Source organism: Lotus japonicus, chromosome 1, assembly GCF_012489685.1.
Source record: "Lotus japonicus ecotype B-129 chromosome 1, LjGifu_v1.2".
Classification (NCBI taxonomy): domain Eukaryota; kingdom Viridiplantae; phylum Streptophyta; class Magnoliopsida; order Fabales; family Fabaceae; genus Lotus; species Lotus japonicus.
This window is the reverse complement of record NC_080041.1, coordinates 48,237,293-48,256,649: the sequence shown is the minus strand read 5'-3', so window position 1 is coordinate 48,256,649 and position 19,357 is coordinate 48,237,293. Positions and strand designations below refer to the sequence as shown.

General features: G+C 36.0%; 2 protein-coding genes, 1 non-coding gene and 1 pseudogene across 3 annotated transcripts; 2 read left to right on the top strand and 2 right to left on the bottom strand.

Moving 5' to 3' along the window:
- Positions 1–389: 389 nt before the first annotated feature.
- Positions 390–2,233, bottom strand: LOC130737346 (uncharacterized; annotated as a pseudogene).
- A 1,064-nt stretch (positions 2,234–3,297) lies between these two features.
- Positions 3,298–9,124, top strand: LOC130737336 (uncharacterized). The gene is made up of 6 exons (XM_057589085.1): positions 3,298–3,430; positions 4,240–4,370; positions 5,053–5,238; positions 5,451–5,528; positions 6,432–6,435; positions 8,442–9,124. The coding sequence occupies exons 1-6, from the start codon at positions 3,298–3,300 to the stop codon at positions 9,122–9,124; spliced, it is 1,215 nt and encodes a 404-aa protein (XP_057445068.1).
- Positions 9,125–11,668: 2,544 nt separating this feature from the next.
- LOC130740170 (40S ribosomal protein S9-2) lies at positions 11,669–13,575 on the top strand. The gene is made up of 3 exons (XM_057592716.1): positions 11,669–11,829; positions 11,920–12,301; positions 13,192–13,575. Exons 1-3 carry the CDS (start codon positions 11,802–11,804, stop codon positions 13,373–13,375), a joined length of 594 nt encoding a protein of 197 aa, XP_057448699.1. The 5' UTR covers positions 11,669–11,801; the 3' UTR covers positions 13,376–13,575.
- Positions 13,576–18,960: 5,385 nt separating this feature from the next.
- On the bottom strand, positions 18,961–19,067 carry LOC130734857 (small nucleolar RNA R71). Its single transcript, XR_009018195.1, has one exon. It is a non-coding gene; the product is annotated as a small nucleolar RNA R71 (small nucleolar RNA).
- Positions 19,068–19,357: the final 290 nt, after the last annotated feature.

Here is a 19,357-nt window from a genome sequence, read left to right as displayed (position 1 = left end):
ATTATAAAAATTAAAAATAATTTTTAGCAACAAAAATTATATCATGGAGAATCAAAATAGTATACTAATAAAGTATTTTATATACTAATATTATATACTAAATTAAAATTACATAAAAGTACAACTAAACATAACTAAATTGCATAATCCACTAATCCAAAATACCATAACAAAGCTCAAGATAAGTTGCACACTTGACCGCTACTAAATCCACTAATCCAAAATAGTCTATTAATAAAATCTGAGACACTGTGTCATAAGAGACCTGGATATCCAAAATTTTAGGTTAAAATTCATAAATTAGACATGTAATTTGCATTATATCATACATTAAGAAAAAATATACCTTAAAATTAATATTGAAGAAGATGATTAGAAATTACCTATAATTAAAGTGTTGCACTGCGTTCTTTCATTGACTTGAAAGCATCAATAATATAATTAGACTTAAAACTTGATGCAATCTTCCTTTCAATGTATACTACAATGCTATCAGCAAGAAAGTCACCTTCCATCTTATTTCTCAACCTGGTCTTGATTATTTTCATTGCTAAAATAGATCTTTCAGTGGTAGCTGTAGAAAATGGAAGAGTCATTATAAGGCGAAGCAATCTATCAATCAAGTAGAAAACTTCAGACTTTTTTATGGTTGTCAAACATGCATCAACAATGAAATGTTGAAGTTGAAATTGTAAATTAATCTTCTCTTGCTCACTGAAATCATTAGGGTAGTATTTGTCTACAAGAGTGCAAATATTATCAATGTTCCAAGCTTTATACCCATTCTTAGGAACTAAAGCAGAGCTTAAAGTTAACAACTTCATTGCTTGATCACTAAACCTACTATTCAATTCTTGTAATTTCTTATTAATTGCAACAAAAAAATATCTCCTCTCTAAAATAATGTCATATTGTGACGTGATCTTTTTGGTGACGAGCACATCCATGTCTTGCTACATAAGAGGTATTCAATTGAGGAATATCAATGTCATGTCTTTCACAAAAAGATGTCACTTTTTGTAATAACATATCCCAACCATCTTCTCTCAAGTTTTGAATGAGTTCTTTTGTGGAACACACTAAATGCATAGCATTAACATCAGTTATCCCCACAATCTCTTTCATCAAATGCAAGATCAATATCAACTCAAATGAGGTCAAGTTACTATGAGCACTTTCAGCATCACCACGTTGAGAATAAGTTGATCCATCAACAATAATTTTTTCAAGAACAAAACAAGTTGCACCATAAATTTTTATCAAACTACAAATAAAAGAGAAATATGAAATCCAACGAGTATCAGAAGCTCGTTTCAAAGTACCAACTTGATTTGCCCATTTACTAGTTTCAAGCTCATCAAACTCTAATAAATGTGCAATTTCATCTAACACAGCAGCTTGCAACTCATCATAGCGCTTATTAGAAGAGCAAACAATATTGACAATGAAAGTCAATTTTGAAAAAAAATGATGAATTTGAATAGCTTCTCTTGATGCAGCAAGGAAGACAAGTTGTAATCGATGAGCAAAACAATGAACATAATATGCATAAGGACAATCATTCAAAAATAATGCTTGTACTTCATTCCAGTCTCCTCTCATATTACTAGCACCATCAAAACCTTGACCACGATTGTTGGTAAAATTAAGATTATGCAGAGAAATTATAGCACATAATTCTTCCTTAAGAGCTAATGTTGTAGTGTTTTCCACATGCACAATATAAAAAAACCTCTCTTGTAAGAAACCATTTTTATCAAACAAGTGTCATTTGTTCCTTTTTTGATTCATCACGAGCTTCATCAACAATTATGAAAATTTTAGAATCCTCAATTTCCTCACGAATATGGTTTTTCACTTTACTAGCAAGAATATGCAAGATCTCCTTTTGAATTTTTGGTAAAGTATATTTGAAACTATACGTAACATTTTCCAACACAACTTTTGCAACTTTATCATTGTGTGATGCTAAGGGTTTTATCATTTGAAGAAAATGACCTTGGTTTGATGATTCGCTAGTTTCATTATGATCTCTAATGGCACATGCTTGAAGTGTTAAACAGCAAACCGTATCAATTGAAGTTTTATGATCTTTAAATGCATTATTGTGTGGTGAGCAAGGATCATTCCCAATGTGTTTGAGAAAGACACATTTCTTTCCATTTTTTACTTTCCTCCAACATCTAAAACCTTTAATAATGAAAACATCTAATCCAAAACACCCACTTGGCATTTTGCTAAAAAGATGAGGGTTTGAGGTTTCTGAAGGGAAAAAAGTAAAGTTAAAAGTAGTATTTTTTAATTGTATTTAGATAAGCTTCTTGAACAAGTTTCTTGTATTTTCTTACTTATGTCACACTCTTATGTCACTTTTTATACTAACTTTATTATATAATACTAGTTTCAAATAATATATTATATTACATGTATATGAAAAAAAATTTGAAAATGTCTTTGATGGAGCCAAAGCTCTACTCTATCAACTAATAGTTCCATTCCTGGATTCTTGACATCCACTCTTGCCCGCTTTTCCTTTATTGCGGGAATGACTTTCTTAATAAAAAATGATCTTATCACGTCTCTCTTAACTTAAGTCATTGCTTTTGTCTCCAAGGTTCCTGCAACTCTGTTGGAGCTTGTCATTTTAGCTGGTTCTTGGATAACAAATAAAAAAACACCAATTTTTCCGGAGAAAACTCATTTCCTTATGAATCAAATTTCGGACAAGCTAAAAACATTACTTTTGTAATGAAATTTTTTCTTTTACATGTACAATATGGATCTTCCTCATGTGGCAACAAATAATAATTGTTAGACTTCTTTGACATGTAAAACTACTCATCAATATGAATAATGTTATTCATACTTTTAAATATTGGATCATGTTGTATCTATCATCTTCCAACATTGACATGCAAAATTATAGTCAACATCTTTTATCTTCTTCTTTCAACAATAGTTGTATGACATTCAAATGATGGCATATAACAGTTGTCATTAGAATCCTAAACAATGAAGTTGAATTTGTATCAAAAGCACAAGTTAAAGATCAAATAGTTGTTTGTTGACGTAAAAGGATTTCGCTAATTCGATCATGGTCAAATTTGCTGAATATTCTTACGTCCACAATTCATAGAATTCCTTTGAGATCAACATGCAATTTACTTTCTTTTGAACAATGCCAAATACGTAGAATAGTTCTTTAAGTAACTGAAAAATTATGAAGCAATAATATCTATCACTTATTTTTCTACTCTCTCATCAACACTATTTTGATGTAGAATATGATAAACGACTATGTGTTCTTCATTGCTGGGAAATTTAAACAACATGTGGTCACTGATGCAAGTAACAAAAGATAGTCCGAATGAGGTAACCAAGGTTATTAGAACTGAAACGGTGTTCAAACCGGTGAGGACACTAGTTCATGGTTCACTTGTTCAACCGCAATTGAATTGTGGTCTAACCGACGTTACCGTTATAAATAAAAAATCAATATATATTAGAAAAGAACAACTTCTAGCATGACGTGTCGCTCCCACAGGCCAAGTTAGTGACGTGTCGCTCCCAGATTAATTCTCCCTTAATAATGTACACGTCAGCTTTTCCACCTTGGCCCTACTTGCAACATGTGCCCTGACTTTTCTTTACCTTATTTCTCCTTAACATTTTTCCAATTGCACGACTCACCCTATCTTTTCAATTGCACGGCTCATCACCTCTCCCAAATCACAAACAAACCCTAACACACCCTCCTCATCTCTATCTACTTCATCGCTCACACGCACCAGCTTCGTCATCCAGCTCTGCGGTCCAGCTCCGACACAGGGATGCGATGACTCCGTCTCCACCAGCCACCAGATCATCCAGACGTCCAGACCAAAAACAGATCGCCACCGTTGGAGGATCTGCATGCAAGCAAGAATTCAGGAAAGGACAGCAAATTCGATCAAGGTATCAGAGAGGAAGAAGAACCAACACCGTAGGAAGAGGGAGGCAATGTCAAGGTTCAATTTTCTTCTAACTCTTCTCATTTACAGTTTATGGTTTTCACCAACTTAGGGGTTTTCTTTTGATGGACGGCCTCAATCCTCTCCATAGCGCAACAGCGACATCTCAGGTATTCACTTTCTGGCGGTTTGGTTTGGTTTGATTTATGGCTTTCTCTTTTGAAATTAATTTTATGCTTAGATAATTGGGTTTTGGATTACAGCATTTAAATCAATAGTCATTTGGCAGGAAGTGGCTACTTAGATGTGTGGGACAAAGGTGATCGATGGATTCGCATTTGGATCAAAGCCGATGATCTCATCATTTTACCTGCTGGAATCTATCATCGGTTCACTCTTGACACAAGTAACTATGTGAAGGTTTGGAACTATCTTTAAAATCTTGCTTAAACTAATTGATGTGAAGAGCTTTCTGTTTTGATGCCTATCTTACCTATTTTGAACCATGTTTTCTGATTTGTGTGAAAATGTTGTTGACGATGGATATTTGGATTGATAGATAGATACATGCAAATGGTGTTAATTTCATTTTTTTAATTTCTTTCTTTCTGCATATGCAATTGAAGGACATGGTGCTAAAGTTTTCTGGCTCTTCCAAGCAATCATCAAGATCTGGACCAGGTTCAAGTTCAAGAGGAATGGGACCAATAGAGAATCCCGAGTTGGGTGGGGATTGAGCAGAGGAATGTGCTGAGCAAGTTTCTGAATGTTATTTTATTTTGCTACATAAGAGGTACATATATATATGGTTTCAAATTCGAAACTCATTTGAAAAGCAAGTGAAACCAAAATTACATTAAACAGATTCAACTTTCCTTAATTTAGCTTCTGTGCATCATGATTTTGATTTCAGTGTGATTTTCAAATGAGTATCTAAACATGCTTTTTATATCTCAGGTGATATGTTTTATTGTAGCATCTTTACTCAAAATCTAAGAATAATTAGTCTTAATTAAAATTGATTATGGAGCATTTTAAGGTGTTATTATTGAAATACTGTAACTTGGTTAATGTTAATGTTGAGTTATTAATGATGATGCAGGTGATGACTAAAGGGAGGTTCAAAAGTGTGAAGCACAGGGTAATGGCTGACACTACAAAGTCGAGGTTATCAATGATGTACTTTGGAGGAGCATCGTTGAGTGAAAAGATAGCACCACTGGAACCACTCATGTCAAAAGGAGAACAGAGTTTGTACAAAGAGTTCACATGGAGTGAGTACAAGAAGGTTGCGTACAGTTCAAGACTGGGTGATAATAGGCTTGGCCCTTTTGAGAAAAAATGATGATCATGATGATGATGTGTCGAAATTCTACTCTCTGCAATGCAATTTTTGTTGACACATTTTCTTGGTTTTTTTGGTTTACGTGTCTGGGGATTCAAACAGTTGACTCTACTTGCATTTTCGGATGTGTTGATTGTTTCTCATGCTACCTGCAGGTTCAGCAGTACTGCATAAACTGTGGAGTATGCATGGGCAAGTACTTTTGTGCTACATGCAAATTCTTTGATGATGATGTAAGTTCTTTCATGAATTTAAATATTCTTAATATTTGAACTTGGGATCTACTGCACCAAAAAATATGTTCACTAATGTTGTTAATGAAAGTTTGACACTTCTTTTCCCAGTGAAATATTTAGGGTCCAGGTGATTTACCATCAGTAACACCCAGTGCTGCACCTGCTACCATAAGTTGATTTTATTGTTGATGTGCATGGTTAGACAAAAGTTTAGCGGCTCTTCACTTATTCTTTCTCTTTGCAGAATAAGGGATACATGAGCTTATCATCTCAACAAGGTGTTGCGTTTAGAGAACAAGTTTTTTATCCTATTTTCAGTTGGATGCCCATTATTAAGTTGACTCATGCCACTGACTATTACCATTCTCACTATTTGAAAAAAGTGAATTGAAAATGAGATTGAGTAAGTAAGCTTCTACAGGTTTATTAAATTTATAATTGAAGGTTAGAAGTTCCATCTTCATGTGCTTTCTTATCACAATAGGTAGTGGGTTGTCTATTTTCGTTGTGTCATGCAGAAGAATCCATATTAAATTTGCTTTATTATATATTGGAGTGCAGAGAAAGAATCCTAGATAAGTATTTTACTTTATAATTCTTCAATTTCTATTTTGTATGTTGACCTTATATTAACTCTAGAAAATCAACCTTTTCATTATATGGCATTTATTACAATCAAATTAGACTTGCTCATATCCATCACAAGTTATTTTGGTCATGTTTTGGCTTACTTTTCTGTGTGAGTTGTAGATCAATTGTGAGTTGAACATGTAAAATTTGTATTGCTTCAAGTGTTTTTGAGCTTTGACCAAGAGCACATGAGTAAAGGCCAGTGACACTGCAAAGTTGAAGGGAATCAACCTTTCTTTTCTGTTTTTCTTCTATATATATATGCTGCAGGCAGGTAGGCAAGTGTCTCATCTTCAAGAATTGTTGATACCTTCAGCATTGTTAATTGAGTCCTAAATTTTGCAATAGGGCTCCTAAATCTATTTCCATTCATGCTTTCTTCCATTTTTTTCACCCTGTGCACTGCACCTAAATAGGTTAGGTTGCTGAATGAGGTGTTAATGTAGAGGAAGGACCAAGAAATAATCACTATTGGAGAAGGCACTGCACTAAAATAGGTCATGTTAAACACTGGACATAAGGGTTGTACATCATTCCATTAGTTTAATGAACTAATTTTTGTTCTCCCCCATTTGTTTTAACATGAATTCATACTAATATATATCTCTTAATGTTTTTTTAGTCTGATGCCTATCAGTAGTTCGATTATGCTGCACAGAGAAATTTTGGAACCTCCTTGGTCCTTCTTAGAATTCTCTCTACATTCTTTACATTCATTGACAGCAAGTTAAGATCACCTAAAAAATGAAATGAGGTAGAAATTATCAGTTCATATTCAGAAGGAAGAAGAAAAGAAATTTATTTCCTTTTATGTGGCTGATCTGAGCTATTCTTAGCTATTCTTATGATGTTTTGTTGCTGGCTTCTTCTATATGCAGTGGTTTTTTGTGTGCTCTGAATTTGATTCTTTGTGATCTCTTTTTCCTGTTGTATTATTTTCTTGCTGTATTTTAATGACTTGAAAACCTTTGTGTTATGTTATGCAGTTCAAGAAGTCATGGTCCAGGAGAAGGTTCACATTATAACATTGTAATCATCGGAGGTTCACCTTTATTTTATTGTTCCCATCCCATTAAATATGGTTTTCTTTACTAGCTAATCTTTATATTTAAGTTACTGAAATGCACAAATAGTGTTTAACTATGCTCTTAAAAATGGAAGAAACAGACTTTGTTTAAATGGATGTTATTTCATTCTCAGCCTATTTCTTCTGGTAGGTTTATTTGTTCTCTAAGTAACTCTTCATTTTCTCCTTTTCTCTCGGCAGGTTTTGGAGTTCTGTTGGGATTCTTTGCTGCATCATTTTCTCTATCGTGGCATACTACTCTAAGTTGGCCCTATTAATTGCTCTCTAAATTGTTGCTTTTCATAGTGGGAGGGCTATGTGGTTTACTCCCCCTTAGGTTTCCTTTGTTTTTGTAACTTTGGGGCTGTAGCGTATGACAAGTTATTGGCGGTTCTATAATTAGAACAATGTGTATCATATATTCAGTTAATGAAAATGTCAAGTTCTGTCACAGATTTTCCACATGGATTTCTACCCATTAGTGAGAGACGGTTGAAATTAGCACTCAGTAAATATTGATTTTAATATATCAATTTTGTTATGAATAAGTTTTTTGATACATACCTAAATAATAAGGAAAAAATCCGCCGAATAACTTTAATAAGCTTATGTAAATTATCCTTTGAGTTTCATTATGTCACTTTTTTATCTCAATCTCATGACTTTCTATCAAACTATTTTTTTTTCTCTTATAAGCAATCAATTGGTTGATATTTCTAATACAATATCGAATTTCGCCGTGCAAAGCACTGGTAAATGTTTGAAGCCAACTATCACGTGAATTAATCCCTAACTCAAATTGACATTTCAACATTAATGTCGTCCAATGGCCTCCACTAATTTTGGGGCTACAACTTTTTTATTTATTTATGAAAAGCTTTCAAAAAGAAAAGCTATATTTGTGGGTATCCGAGAAATAGGATAAGAAACGTAAATATGAAAATTTAAAGAATGGAACTACCGTCTCACTATAATTAACTTTAACTACTATCAACTGCCTCACTTATATACTCCTATTCCTTTTTTATATGGGTTAGGAGAGAAGGCCCAAGAATCAATCCTTGGAGGGTTTAATTTATATTTCTGATGTATCGGAAAAAAAGTATATACCATCGACGAGGATGATACCACAATTGAGATTCCGTCGGATTTGTTGATCGGACAAGGTCTTGATCCTCTTCTTGAGTTGGTCAATTTTGCTTATCCGGACTTAGTGCCGAACTTGGAAAGCGATTCTTACTTCCAGGAAAGGGCAATTCTCGCCCCTACACTCGAGAGCGTCGAGCAGGTCAACAACTACGTGCTGTCAAAGCTTCCTGGTGTTGAGAGAGAGTACTTGAGCTACGATACCCCGTGTAGGTCGGATGAGGATTCTGAGGTTCACGCGGAGTGGTTCACCTCTGAGTTTTTAAACGACGTTCAGTGCTCGGGAATTCCAAATCACAGACTGATATTTAAAGAAGGTGTTCCGATCATGCTTCTACGAAACATAGACCAAGCGGGCGGTCTGTGTAATGGGACCCGGTTGAGGGTCACTCATCTTACTCAGTATATAATTGTTGCGACTGTTTTATCAGGAATCAGGCTGGGTAAAACCGAGTACAATCCGAGGATAACCTTAACGCCTTCTGACTCTGGTCTTCCCTTCAAGTTCTCTCGAAGGCAATCTCCGGTGACTTTATGCTTCGCGATGACTATAAACAAGAGTCAGGGCCAGTCCCTTTCTCATGTCGGTTTGTACCTTCCGAGGCCTGTGTTTACTCATGGACAGCTGTATCTCGCTCTCTCAAGGGTGAAGTCTAGAAAAGGACTGAAGGTGCTCATTGTGGATGAGCAAGGGGTGGTTTCGACCTCCAAGCGCAATGTTGTCTATAAAGAAGTTTTTGAGAACGTGTGAGCGGAAATTGACGCGCGTAATCGCGCTCACTGCAGAGTAACTCGGCTACTGTTTATTAGACACCGTAAAATTGTCCCCTTATATGTTTTGAAGAATTTGAGGTTTTGTTAACCAATCTTCTTATTAGTTAATCAGTCATTTGTTTCGCATTTCAGACACTTCTATTTCATCTTTGTTTATTATTTATTCACCCGCATGAATTTCAAACTAGTGATTCAATTTAAGACTTTTCCGCCACTATGCTCAGCGTATCAGACACTTCATTTTCATCTGTTGTTTAATATATTTTAAATAATCAACGTATTGACTCACGTATAAAAAAAACGTATTGATTGATGTATCAAATACGATAAATCCGTCCCCTTATATGTTTTGTAGAATTTGAGATTTCGTTAACCAATCTTTTTATTAGTTAATCAATCGTTTACATCGCATTTTAGACTCTTATATTTCATCTTTGTTTATTATATTTTAAAAAATCAACGTATTAATTTACGTATAAAATACAACATATGTATTCCCCGTGCATCGCACGGGTAAAAAAACACTAGTATAATATTGAATAAACAAAATAATATTTATAAATTCATACTACAAATGAGAATTACTTAACATGGTGAAAACTAGAATTATTACACACTAAAATAGTAGGCTCATAATAACAATAGATAACATAACAATATAGCATCTAAAATCTAAGCAAATCCCACCCAACACCTAGCACCAAAGCCACCTATCAACTTCAATTCTTCCTTTTGTTTTCTATACACATTAAGGATCAAACTACTGTATCTAACACTTGTAGCGGTATGCTTTCCTGTGAACCACGTACATGGTCTTCAACCTTCTCAAGGACGATGGATCTTGATGTTTGTTAACTGATTCATAAGACTGGAAACTTGTGGGGAGAATAGATGTGTGTAGTGAGATACTTGCTTCTATAGTTCAATGCTATTTATGACTTAAACTCATGAACCTTTAAGAATCCAAGCAACTCATCCAACTTTAGAGTGTTTAGATGCCTTCCTTGATGACAGTGACTTTGGGTCTCCATTTTCTTGGGAAGCATATGAGAATCTTGTTGGTTTGATCAACATTGTCATATGTTCTTTCCTAATTTCTGAGACCATTGATGAGAGTTTGAAATTTCCCAATCATTTCATAAATGCTTTCATGTTCCATCATTTTGAACATTTCATATTGAGTTACCAGCATATTGATCTTGATCTGCTTTATGTTGGAGGTTCCTTCATGAGCTATCTTTAAGGCATCCTAGATTTGTTTGGTTGTTGGTCAGCTATTGACCTTTTCATATTCTGTATGTCACATAGAACAAGTAAAAAACTTGACTTTGTCACTCTTTTGATTTTTGATCTTTTGTTCGGTTGTCCATTATGCCTTGAGAATTGGTGCTTCAGAACCTTTAACAGTTGGAATGTAGTTCCCATTCTCAATGATGCCCCATACTGCATGGCTTTTGGATTCTATGAAAAGTTGCATCTTCTCTTCCTAGCATGTATGGTTTGATCCATTAGAGTGTAGGCTTGTGAGTGGATACATCAGCGAGCTGAGAGTTATTGTTGTTCGTCATTGGATCTCCTTTACACATGTTAAAGGGTCAAGCCAAATGCAAACTCTGATGCCAAATGAGAACAAACACTTAAACACAAGAATAGAGTTTCAATTGTGTTTCAAAAATCTTTTGGCGAAAACAAATTTTCTAAGTGTGTATCAAAACTGTTTTGTAGAAAAACCCCATTCGTTAGTTGCAACAGCTAATAAAGAGTAATAAAAAAAGGGGTTAAATATGTTTTTTGTCCCTGGACTTTCACTGAGTGCTGGTTTCCGTCCCTTGCCAGGGTAAAAGCCGAAAATGGTCCTTGAACATAATGAAAATAGCTGGCTTTCATCCTGTTCCACGTCAATTAATGAGGCTGAGTCACTCTTTTTCATTTAAAAACAAGTAATTTACTAAATTAACCCCTAACAATCCTCTAATTATCCTAACCTAACCTAACCCATCTAATCCCAAATCACACTAACTTAAAACCCCAAATTAGAATCATCTCAGGCTCTTCTCCTCTTACGTTCTTCTTCTCCTTCAACACTGAAGAAAGATGGCAAAACCTGGAGCTTCAAATTAGGGTTTTTATGTTCCTTCATCCTCGCTATCAATTTCACTGCAATTCACCCTTCATCCATCTTTAGTCACCGTTCTTCACGCTCGATTCCATATCTAGTGAATTTCGTCTTCTTTTGGCCTTCTTCTCTGCACCCTGAAACTCGACTTCGCGACCATGACTAGGGCTTCGTCTTCTGGCTCTCGTTGTTCTTCGAAATTGCAGGTGCGACGTGGAGTGTGTGATTGTGGAGATATTTTCTCCTGTCTTGAAATATTCTACTTCTAGATTCACTAAAATAAAAAAATAAAAATGACACAAACTTTTTTCTTAACATTTTTTTGCAAAAATCAAAGTGTAAAATGTTTTGGGCCAATGTCTCAATTTTTGTACTAAAACCAACGTGGGCTTTTCATACCTGACCTTTCACCCGGAGAAGAATTAGGGTTTCCCATCTCTTAAAAGGAGAAAACGAAGCCTCAAAAGATCCACTCTCAGTCGCAGCAGCAGAAGCAAAACGGAGGAGGAGTGAGCGCACCGCACCGCCGCATTTCACGATGGTGCACGTTTCATTTTACCGCAACTGTAAGCCCCTCACTCTCAATCTCCGCCATCAACCCACGGCGGGCGGCGTTTTGTGTATCCCTTCACTCTAACGGTAGTTCTTTTTTTCAGATGGGAAGACGTTCAAGAAGCCCCGCCGTCCGTACGAGAAGGAGCGTCTGGACGCGGAGCTGAAGCTCGTCGGAGAATACGGTCTCCGGTGCAAGCGCGAGCTCTGGAGGGTGCAGTACGCGCTCAGCCGCATCCGCAACAACGCTAGGAACCTGCTCACGCTTGATGAGAAGAATCCTCGCCGGATCTTTGAGGGTGAGGCTTTGTTGAGGAGGATGTTTCGTTATGGGCTTCTTGATGAGACTCAGAACAAGCTTGATTATGTTCTTGCTCTTACTGTTGAGAATTTTCTCGAGCGAAGGCTTCAGACTCTTGTGTTTAAGTCTGGGATGGCTAAGTCGATTCATCATGCTAGGGTTCTTATCAGACAGAGGCATATCAGGTTTCATTTTGTCTCTTTTCAGTTTTTGTTTCTGTACCTTTTGTTTGATGGTAACTGTTTGTGTGTATAGGATTAGTGTATTTCATTAAATAAATGTGATTTTTTATTAGGGCTGTTCATTTGTGTTTAAAATGCTTGTAGCAATTGTTTTGTGTCGGTTTCGATCAAGTTAATAGGCGAATCAATCGGTCACAAGTATGATCAATGATGAGTGTTTTGCACTTATTTTTTGTTACTGTGTATACCCTTTTGGAAATGTGTGTGTATTGTGAAAGATAAATTTGGCTTTTGCTGAGAAAGGGAGAGAGAAATATGAAGTTAGAGTTGTAATTGGTGATGTGCAGCTATAGATTATGCAACTATAAGTTATGCTCACAATGAGTACCTGTGTAACTGTAAAAGAATCTGCTATTAGTACTTACATTTTGCAGCAATGTTATTAAATAAGATCATTTCTTTCAAATACGTGTGTTTGGATTTTTGTTAGATTCGCTGAAAAGTGTTTTCTTCTCAATTTATTGCAAGACATGTTTTTTTGAAAAAAACTGGAGTGCTTGCATGTGCTTTTTTTTTTGTCAATCTATTGTAGAATAAGCACACTATTAGATTGGCAAATTAGTCTCAGAAGTATTAGTGTCCTTTAAAGCTAACATCATTTAGGATGTGCCTTTTTACTTTTTTCTTATATTCTATGATATTCAAGATGAAGTCTTGTATGAATGATATTTTGTTTGCGAAGTTGAACTTTTGAGTTAACATTATTTAGGATGTGCCTTTAGGATGTGCCTTTTTCTTTTTTTCTTAACTTTTATGTTCTTCAAAGATGAAGTCTCATATATACATTGTGTTGTTTTGGGATGTTGAACTTTTGTGTGCTTTGGGCTTTGCAGGGTTGGAAGGCAGGTGGTGAACATTCCATCTTTCATGGTGAGGGTTGACTCACAGAAGCATATTGACTTTTCACTCACCAGTCCTCTTGGTGGTGGACGCCCCGGAAGAGTGAAGCGAAAGAACCAAAAGGCTGCTGCTAAGAAGGCCTCTGGTGGAGATGGTGATGAGGAAGATGAGGACTAAACTATCACTGTTTGTTGCTTACTATTAGTGTTTCTAGATCTTGTGCTGCCTTTTATTTGGTGTCCTCACTCTTATTATTGACTGTTATACCTGTTTTTTAATCATTGCTTCTTGTGTTAGAAAATATACTTTGCCCTAAGATATTATGTTGTTTTGAACTTGGTTATTTGAAGTATCAAGCTTTTTCTTGTGTTAGAAAATATACTTTGCCCTAAGATATTATAATCGAGTTTGTAGTGAGTTTGTAGTATTCGAGCTTCTTTTTTTCCTTGGTAAAAAAGACATCATATAGGAGATGAATGAATCAGAATTTTGTTTGTGGAGATAGAGTCATAGAACTAGAAAGATTTGGCTAGTGTTCTGTGATGGTTTCTTGAGAATTGTGATGCTTGGTTCGAAGTACAGGAAACTGGGAACTCTATGAAGTGTGCATATTGTATTGTTCGAAATTTTGGGCAACTATGTCCAGGTTCTGAGAGAGGTGTGGTGAGAATCCAGTAAATAAGTTCCGTACAACTGAAGTTTTCAATGTTTTAGCATCAACATTTTTTGCGCAGCGATAGATTAGGACTAACATGTTCAATACTTTTATGTTATCTTTGGTAATTTAATTTTCTGCAATGAAATTCAATATAGTTGACATGAGATGAAATGGAAAACAAAATAAAATGAATTGGGTATTTGATTTTTAGTTGGATTGTGTCAAGCTATTATACTTAACACATTAGATAACAATACTTGTTGCTCATTACAATATTCAATTGATTACTCGGGTTTTGTTGATTGTAGCGAAATAGGTGTTTTGTTCAATTGTAGGTTTTACTTTCTCCAACTCCCCCTAATTCTACTTTCTCTACCCTAGTAACATGTACTAGAAGACCTCAAAGGTTGCTGGTTTACATATACTAGAGCAACATTCCTTATATCCCTTTCACACATTCTGCAACCGTGATACTAATCTTTCATCGCAGTAAGAGAGATGTGTAGTGCTAACTAGTCACTAGTGAGTTTTTTTTTCCAACATCCATTCATGTACTAATTCTTGATGCAAAGAAAGTAAATATTATTATTGATGAAATATTTCTTGCGGTAGAGGAAAATACAAAATTAAAGATTTGTGTGGATGTGATCTTACTAGTGTTCAGGTATCTGTAACTCATATCGATCTGGTGGTCAGTAATTGCAAATTGAACGATGTCTAATTTTTTTTTTTCATTGTTTTTTATCATAAAACAATCTTTGACCCAGACCCCAGATTTTGAAATCATGACACTCAAAAGTCAAAACACGGTTTTCTCCTTTCTCAGCTGACAGCTAATTTTTCACACCAAAAAAAAATGACAGCTTATTAAAAGCTATGGCTTAATTTTTCCAAAATAACCTCTTAAAGAGTAGTTTAAGAAATTATTATGAATCCACCTTGTTATCTAATAAAAGAGTGGCCTCATTCTCATCAAAGAGGCACTCACAAAATCTCACTCTCTCAATAAGCCACATGCAAGTTAATATTTTTAATTTTTTAATTATTTTGCATTAAATTTCCCTAATTCAATCTGATCCCTCATTCTGATTCAATCTGTTTCTGTGATCGCTCATTTCCCTCATTCCGGTTCAATTCATTTCTCCCAAAAATTTCTCAAAATCTCGGACCATACAAAATCTCTGCCAATTTTAAAAAATCAATATCAGCATGAATTTGATTTCAAAAAAATCTCAAAAAATTTCTTCCTTTTAATCCCTTTTCAATTCACGGTACCTCTAGCCTCTTGGTAAAGCTTTTGAAATTTTAATTATTTTGAAATTAACCATTAAAATACTTCACTTTAGAGTAATAACTTTAAAAAAAAATTAAATAAATATTATAAAGCAACAAAAAAGATATTTAATTGAAAGCTAGAGAGATATGGGCCGGATGTATGAACAAGCCCGAAAACAAACCCTTATATGTTTGGAAACCCTGCATAGATTGCTGTACGTATGAGACCAAAAAAAGATTGCTGTACGTGTGTGACATTTGAATTTGAAGATGAAGGTTTCAGAGACGAGGAATGCTCACGGGAAGAAGAAAATCGAGGTTATCGTGCTTGATGATGATGAAGACAATAAGTGTTATGTTGACAAGAAGCCGCCGCTGCCGCCGGCGAGTGTGAAGAAAAATGAGGTTATTGTGATTGCTGACGACGACGACGACCAGAAGAAGGAGTTCAATCAAGTTGTGAAAAACGACGGTTTTGGTGTAGATTGGGGGAAATACTTTCCTCAAGACATGGAGGATGAAGATGAAGATCAAGTCATGAAGGCATGGAAGATGAATATGAAGATGGAGATGAAGAACACAATGCAGAAGGCAATGGAGATAAAGCCAATGAATACTGGGGTTACGGTGAGTATTGGGAACAGTACGCCGTACACTCAAGGGTGGACGGGTTATGGTTACGGTGGCGGTTACGGTTATGGTTACGGTGGAGGTTGGGGGCAATACAATGAAGACATGGAGGAGGAGGAGGAATATGGTGGAGATTATGAGGAGGAATATTATCCAGACATTAATGATTACGGTTATGGTTACGGTGGAGGTTGGGGGCAATACAATGAAGACATGGAGGAGGAGGAGGAGGAGGATTATGGTGGAGATTATGACTTTATGAGGAGGAATATTATCCAGACATTATGGATTACGGTCAAGTTAAGGAAAACTCGTTTGGATCCATGAGTGGGAACATTAACCATTACGGTGAAGATAAGAAACCCTCTTTGTTTAAGTGCAAAGATGAGAAATATTGATTGCAAAGGGAGTGCAGACTTTAGGTTTTTTTTTCCTGGATAAATTCGAAAAGTTTAGATGAGTTCGATTCTAGTGCAGACACAAAGGAAGTGGTTCAAGCTATCCAATATGTTTTGCTTGATGTACGCTGCTTGGGCCGTGATATCTTTTATTTGCTGTTGTTTCTTGTATTATGGTTAGAGTACTCTTTGTACTATGGTTTATAATACAATATTTGTCTTTAAAAAAAAAGTTAATGAGAAATGTGCTTTAGAAAATTCCTCACCATTTATTGGCATATTGTTTGTTTTATGAATTTAAGTGTTAACAGGAAATCAACAAGTAAAATTCTGTTAACAGGAAATCTGTTTTTCAAAGAGAATTGATCAAGTGAACATTGTTACTATTTGTTATGAAATATGGAGGGACAAATTGATAAATATGATTGATAAGCTAAGGTTCATGATAAACAAATATGGTGATCGGAGGAGAGAAATCCATGTTTGGTGTATTATTCCATAGATATTGTTACATAACTATGCAGGAATCAATAATAAAAAAAAAAAAAACTAGTGACAGACACAAGACAGAACCATCTTCTAGCTAGATAAACACAGCTAATTTGTTGTCACATTGCTTGGCTTTATGTCACCATGTACTAAACCTAGCTCGGAATCATGGTGAAGATAATCCAATGCATGAGCTACATCAAGAGCAATGTTCAACATTTGTGTAAGGTTGAGACTTCGATTTCTAGACTCCACTTGTTCATTGCTGTGCAAGTGCAATGATGACCCTATTTTTGTAGTGTTTTTAGGGTCATTTCTTTGTTTGTTTTGACTCTTTTTGTTGAGTCTCATGTAGTGTTTCATGCATTCTCATGCATTTTTATCTTTTCTTGAGTCTTTGTTTTGTTTTGGTAATTTTGTAGTTTTATAGGGAGTTTTCTTGCATTTTAAGTTAAGTTTAGGACTTGCATGATTTTCTTTTGTTTTATGAAGGACCTCTTGTGCTAATGAGCTCTTTGAGCTTCTAGATTTTTCCTTGTCTTTGTGGCTGAGTATGCAGATCAAAAACTGAAGAAGAAAGAAAGCCAAGAAGCATGGAATTGAAGGAAGACTTAAAAGAGGGATTAAAGAGGAGTTACAGAAGCTGAAAAGGATGCTCAAGGCGAGCTTGAGCGCCTAGGCGCTGGGAATTGGCGCCTAGGCGCCAATTAGGTCCAGAAGCATGTTTTTCAACATGCAATTGACGCTCAGGCGCTCTGAATTGGCGCCTGAGCGCCCAGTCTCGTTTATTTTGCCTATAAATAAGGTTTTAAGCCATTTTCTTTGGGAGTTAGACATTGTTACTCATTTTTGGATCAAGTTTGAGAGCTGAGGAGAACTTTGGGGCCAAGGGAGGCTTCCAACTTGTATTTTTCTCAGGTTTTCATTACATTTTCTGCATGAATTCTCTAGCCATGAGTGGCTAGTTTCCTTTTTTGCTTTGGGTTAAGAGATTCTATGAAATTTTAGTTTGTTAAATCCTATCTCTATGCATGAGTTCTTGATTCAATCTTGTATTTCAATTCCTTATTGCATGCTTAGCTTTGGTGCACCTTTGCTATAGGCTAGATTATAATCAAATGGAAGTTTGTTATGATTTAGGGACATGAATTGAAGTAGATCCTTCTATACTTGCTTCTAGGCATAGAGTAAGAGTGGGGTTTTGTTGGCCTGAATATACATGCTTATTTACCTCTTATGAATGTTTAAGTACACAAGGAATTGGGCTTATCTTTCAGTTTGAGAGAATTACTTTTGTGAGGAATCAACTAGTAAATACATAGGCTATAACAACAAGAGATAAATCAAGGTTTCACATGCATAGGATAGGTGAACTAAAGTGGATTAGATGATCAACAACCCAAGGCAATTTTCCATCAATTGTTATTTACATCATTTTCAACATTGCTCTTTTGCAAAACCTTTGTCACAATCAACCAAAACCAATTTCTGAATTTTACTGTTTTAAGAACTTGCAAACTTTAGGCTTAAATCAACAATTCTCACTCACAATCCCTGTGGTTTGATATTTTAAAACCCGGAGGTATTCGTACACTTGCGAATTGACCAACAAGTTTTTGGTGCCGTTGCCGGGGATTGTTTGTGGTTTTCGGTTTAAGTTAAAGAGTTTGTTTGTTTGTTTTACTAAGCATTGCATTGAATAGGTGTTACTAACCTTTTCTCTGTTTTTTTGATTTCAGTTTATGCACAGTAGACTTGGTTCAGATCCACTGCTGTTTGATCCGGAGCCAGAACGCACCCTCCGTCGTCGGCGAGCTCAACAAAGAGCTGCTGAGATAGCCGCCATGGCTGCCCATATGACGAAGGAGGAGATGCAAGCCCACATTGAAGAAAGAGTGAATGAGGCTATTGCTCAAAGACTTCAAGAGCAAGAATTGGAGAACGCCAATCGTTCTCTTAGAGACCTCACCTCGGCTGCCATGAGCTACGATTATCCGGGCAGCATAGTTTCCCCCGATGGCACGGGAAATTTTGAGCTGAGGCCGGCATTCATTAATTTGGTGAGCCAAAATCAGTATGGTGGAGGTGCTCTTGAAGATCCTCATGCACACATGGAGCGGTTTATCCGCAATTGCAACACCTACAGAGTTCAGAATGTTTCAGCGGACACCATCCGCTTGAGTTTATTCCCCTTTTCATTGAGGGATACTGCTGAGGAGTGGCTGAACTCACAACCCCAAGGTAGCATTACATCTTGGGAGGACTTGGCTGAGAAGTTCACCACAAGGTTTGTTCCAAGAGCCCTTTTGAGAAAGCTCAAGAATGACATCATGACTTTTGCTCAATCCACCGATGAGAATCTTTATGAAGCTTGGGAAAGGTTCAAAAATCTCTTGAGGAGGTGTCCTCAACACAACCTCACCCAAGCTGAACAAGTAGCAAAATTCTATGATGGTCTCCAATACTCTTCGAGGTTTGGCTTGGATGCGGCTTCAAACGGTGAGTTCGATGCCCTACTTCCACAAGTGAGGTACGAGTTGATTGAAAAAATGGCTATAAGAGCCATGAACTCTAGTAATGATCGCCAAGCCCGAAGAGGAGTCCTTGAGGTTCAAGCTTATGATCAACTTATGGCCTCCAACAAGCAACTCTCCAAGCAAACGATTGAGATTCAAAATCAAATGAAGACTACCAAGATTGGTGGTCGAG

Coding starts and splice junctions, on each gene's coding strand:
- LOC130737336 (XM_057589085.1), top strand. CDS start 3,298: ATGTGTTCTTCATTGCTGGGAAATTTAAACAACATGTGGTCACTGATG. Junction 3,431..4,239: donor GGTGAGGACACTAGTTCATG/GTTCACTTGTTC, acceptor GTCATTTGGCAG/GAAGTGGCTACTTAGATGTG. Junction 5,239..5,450: donor CATGGAGTGAGTACAAGAAG/GTTGCGTACAGT, acceptor TGCTACCTGCAG/GTTCAGCAGTACTGCATAAA.
- LOC130740170 (XM_057592716.1), top strand. CDS start 11,802: ATGGTGCACGTTTCATTTTACCGCAACT. Junction 11,830..11,919: donor CGTTTCATTTTACCGCAACT/GTAAGCCCCTCA, acceptor TCTTTTTTTCAG/ATGGGAAGACGTTCAAGAAG. Junction 12,302..13,191: donor ATCAGACAGAGGCATATCAG/GTTTCATTTTGT, acceptor TGGGCTTTGCAG/GGTTGGAAGGCAGGTGGTGA.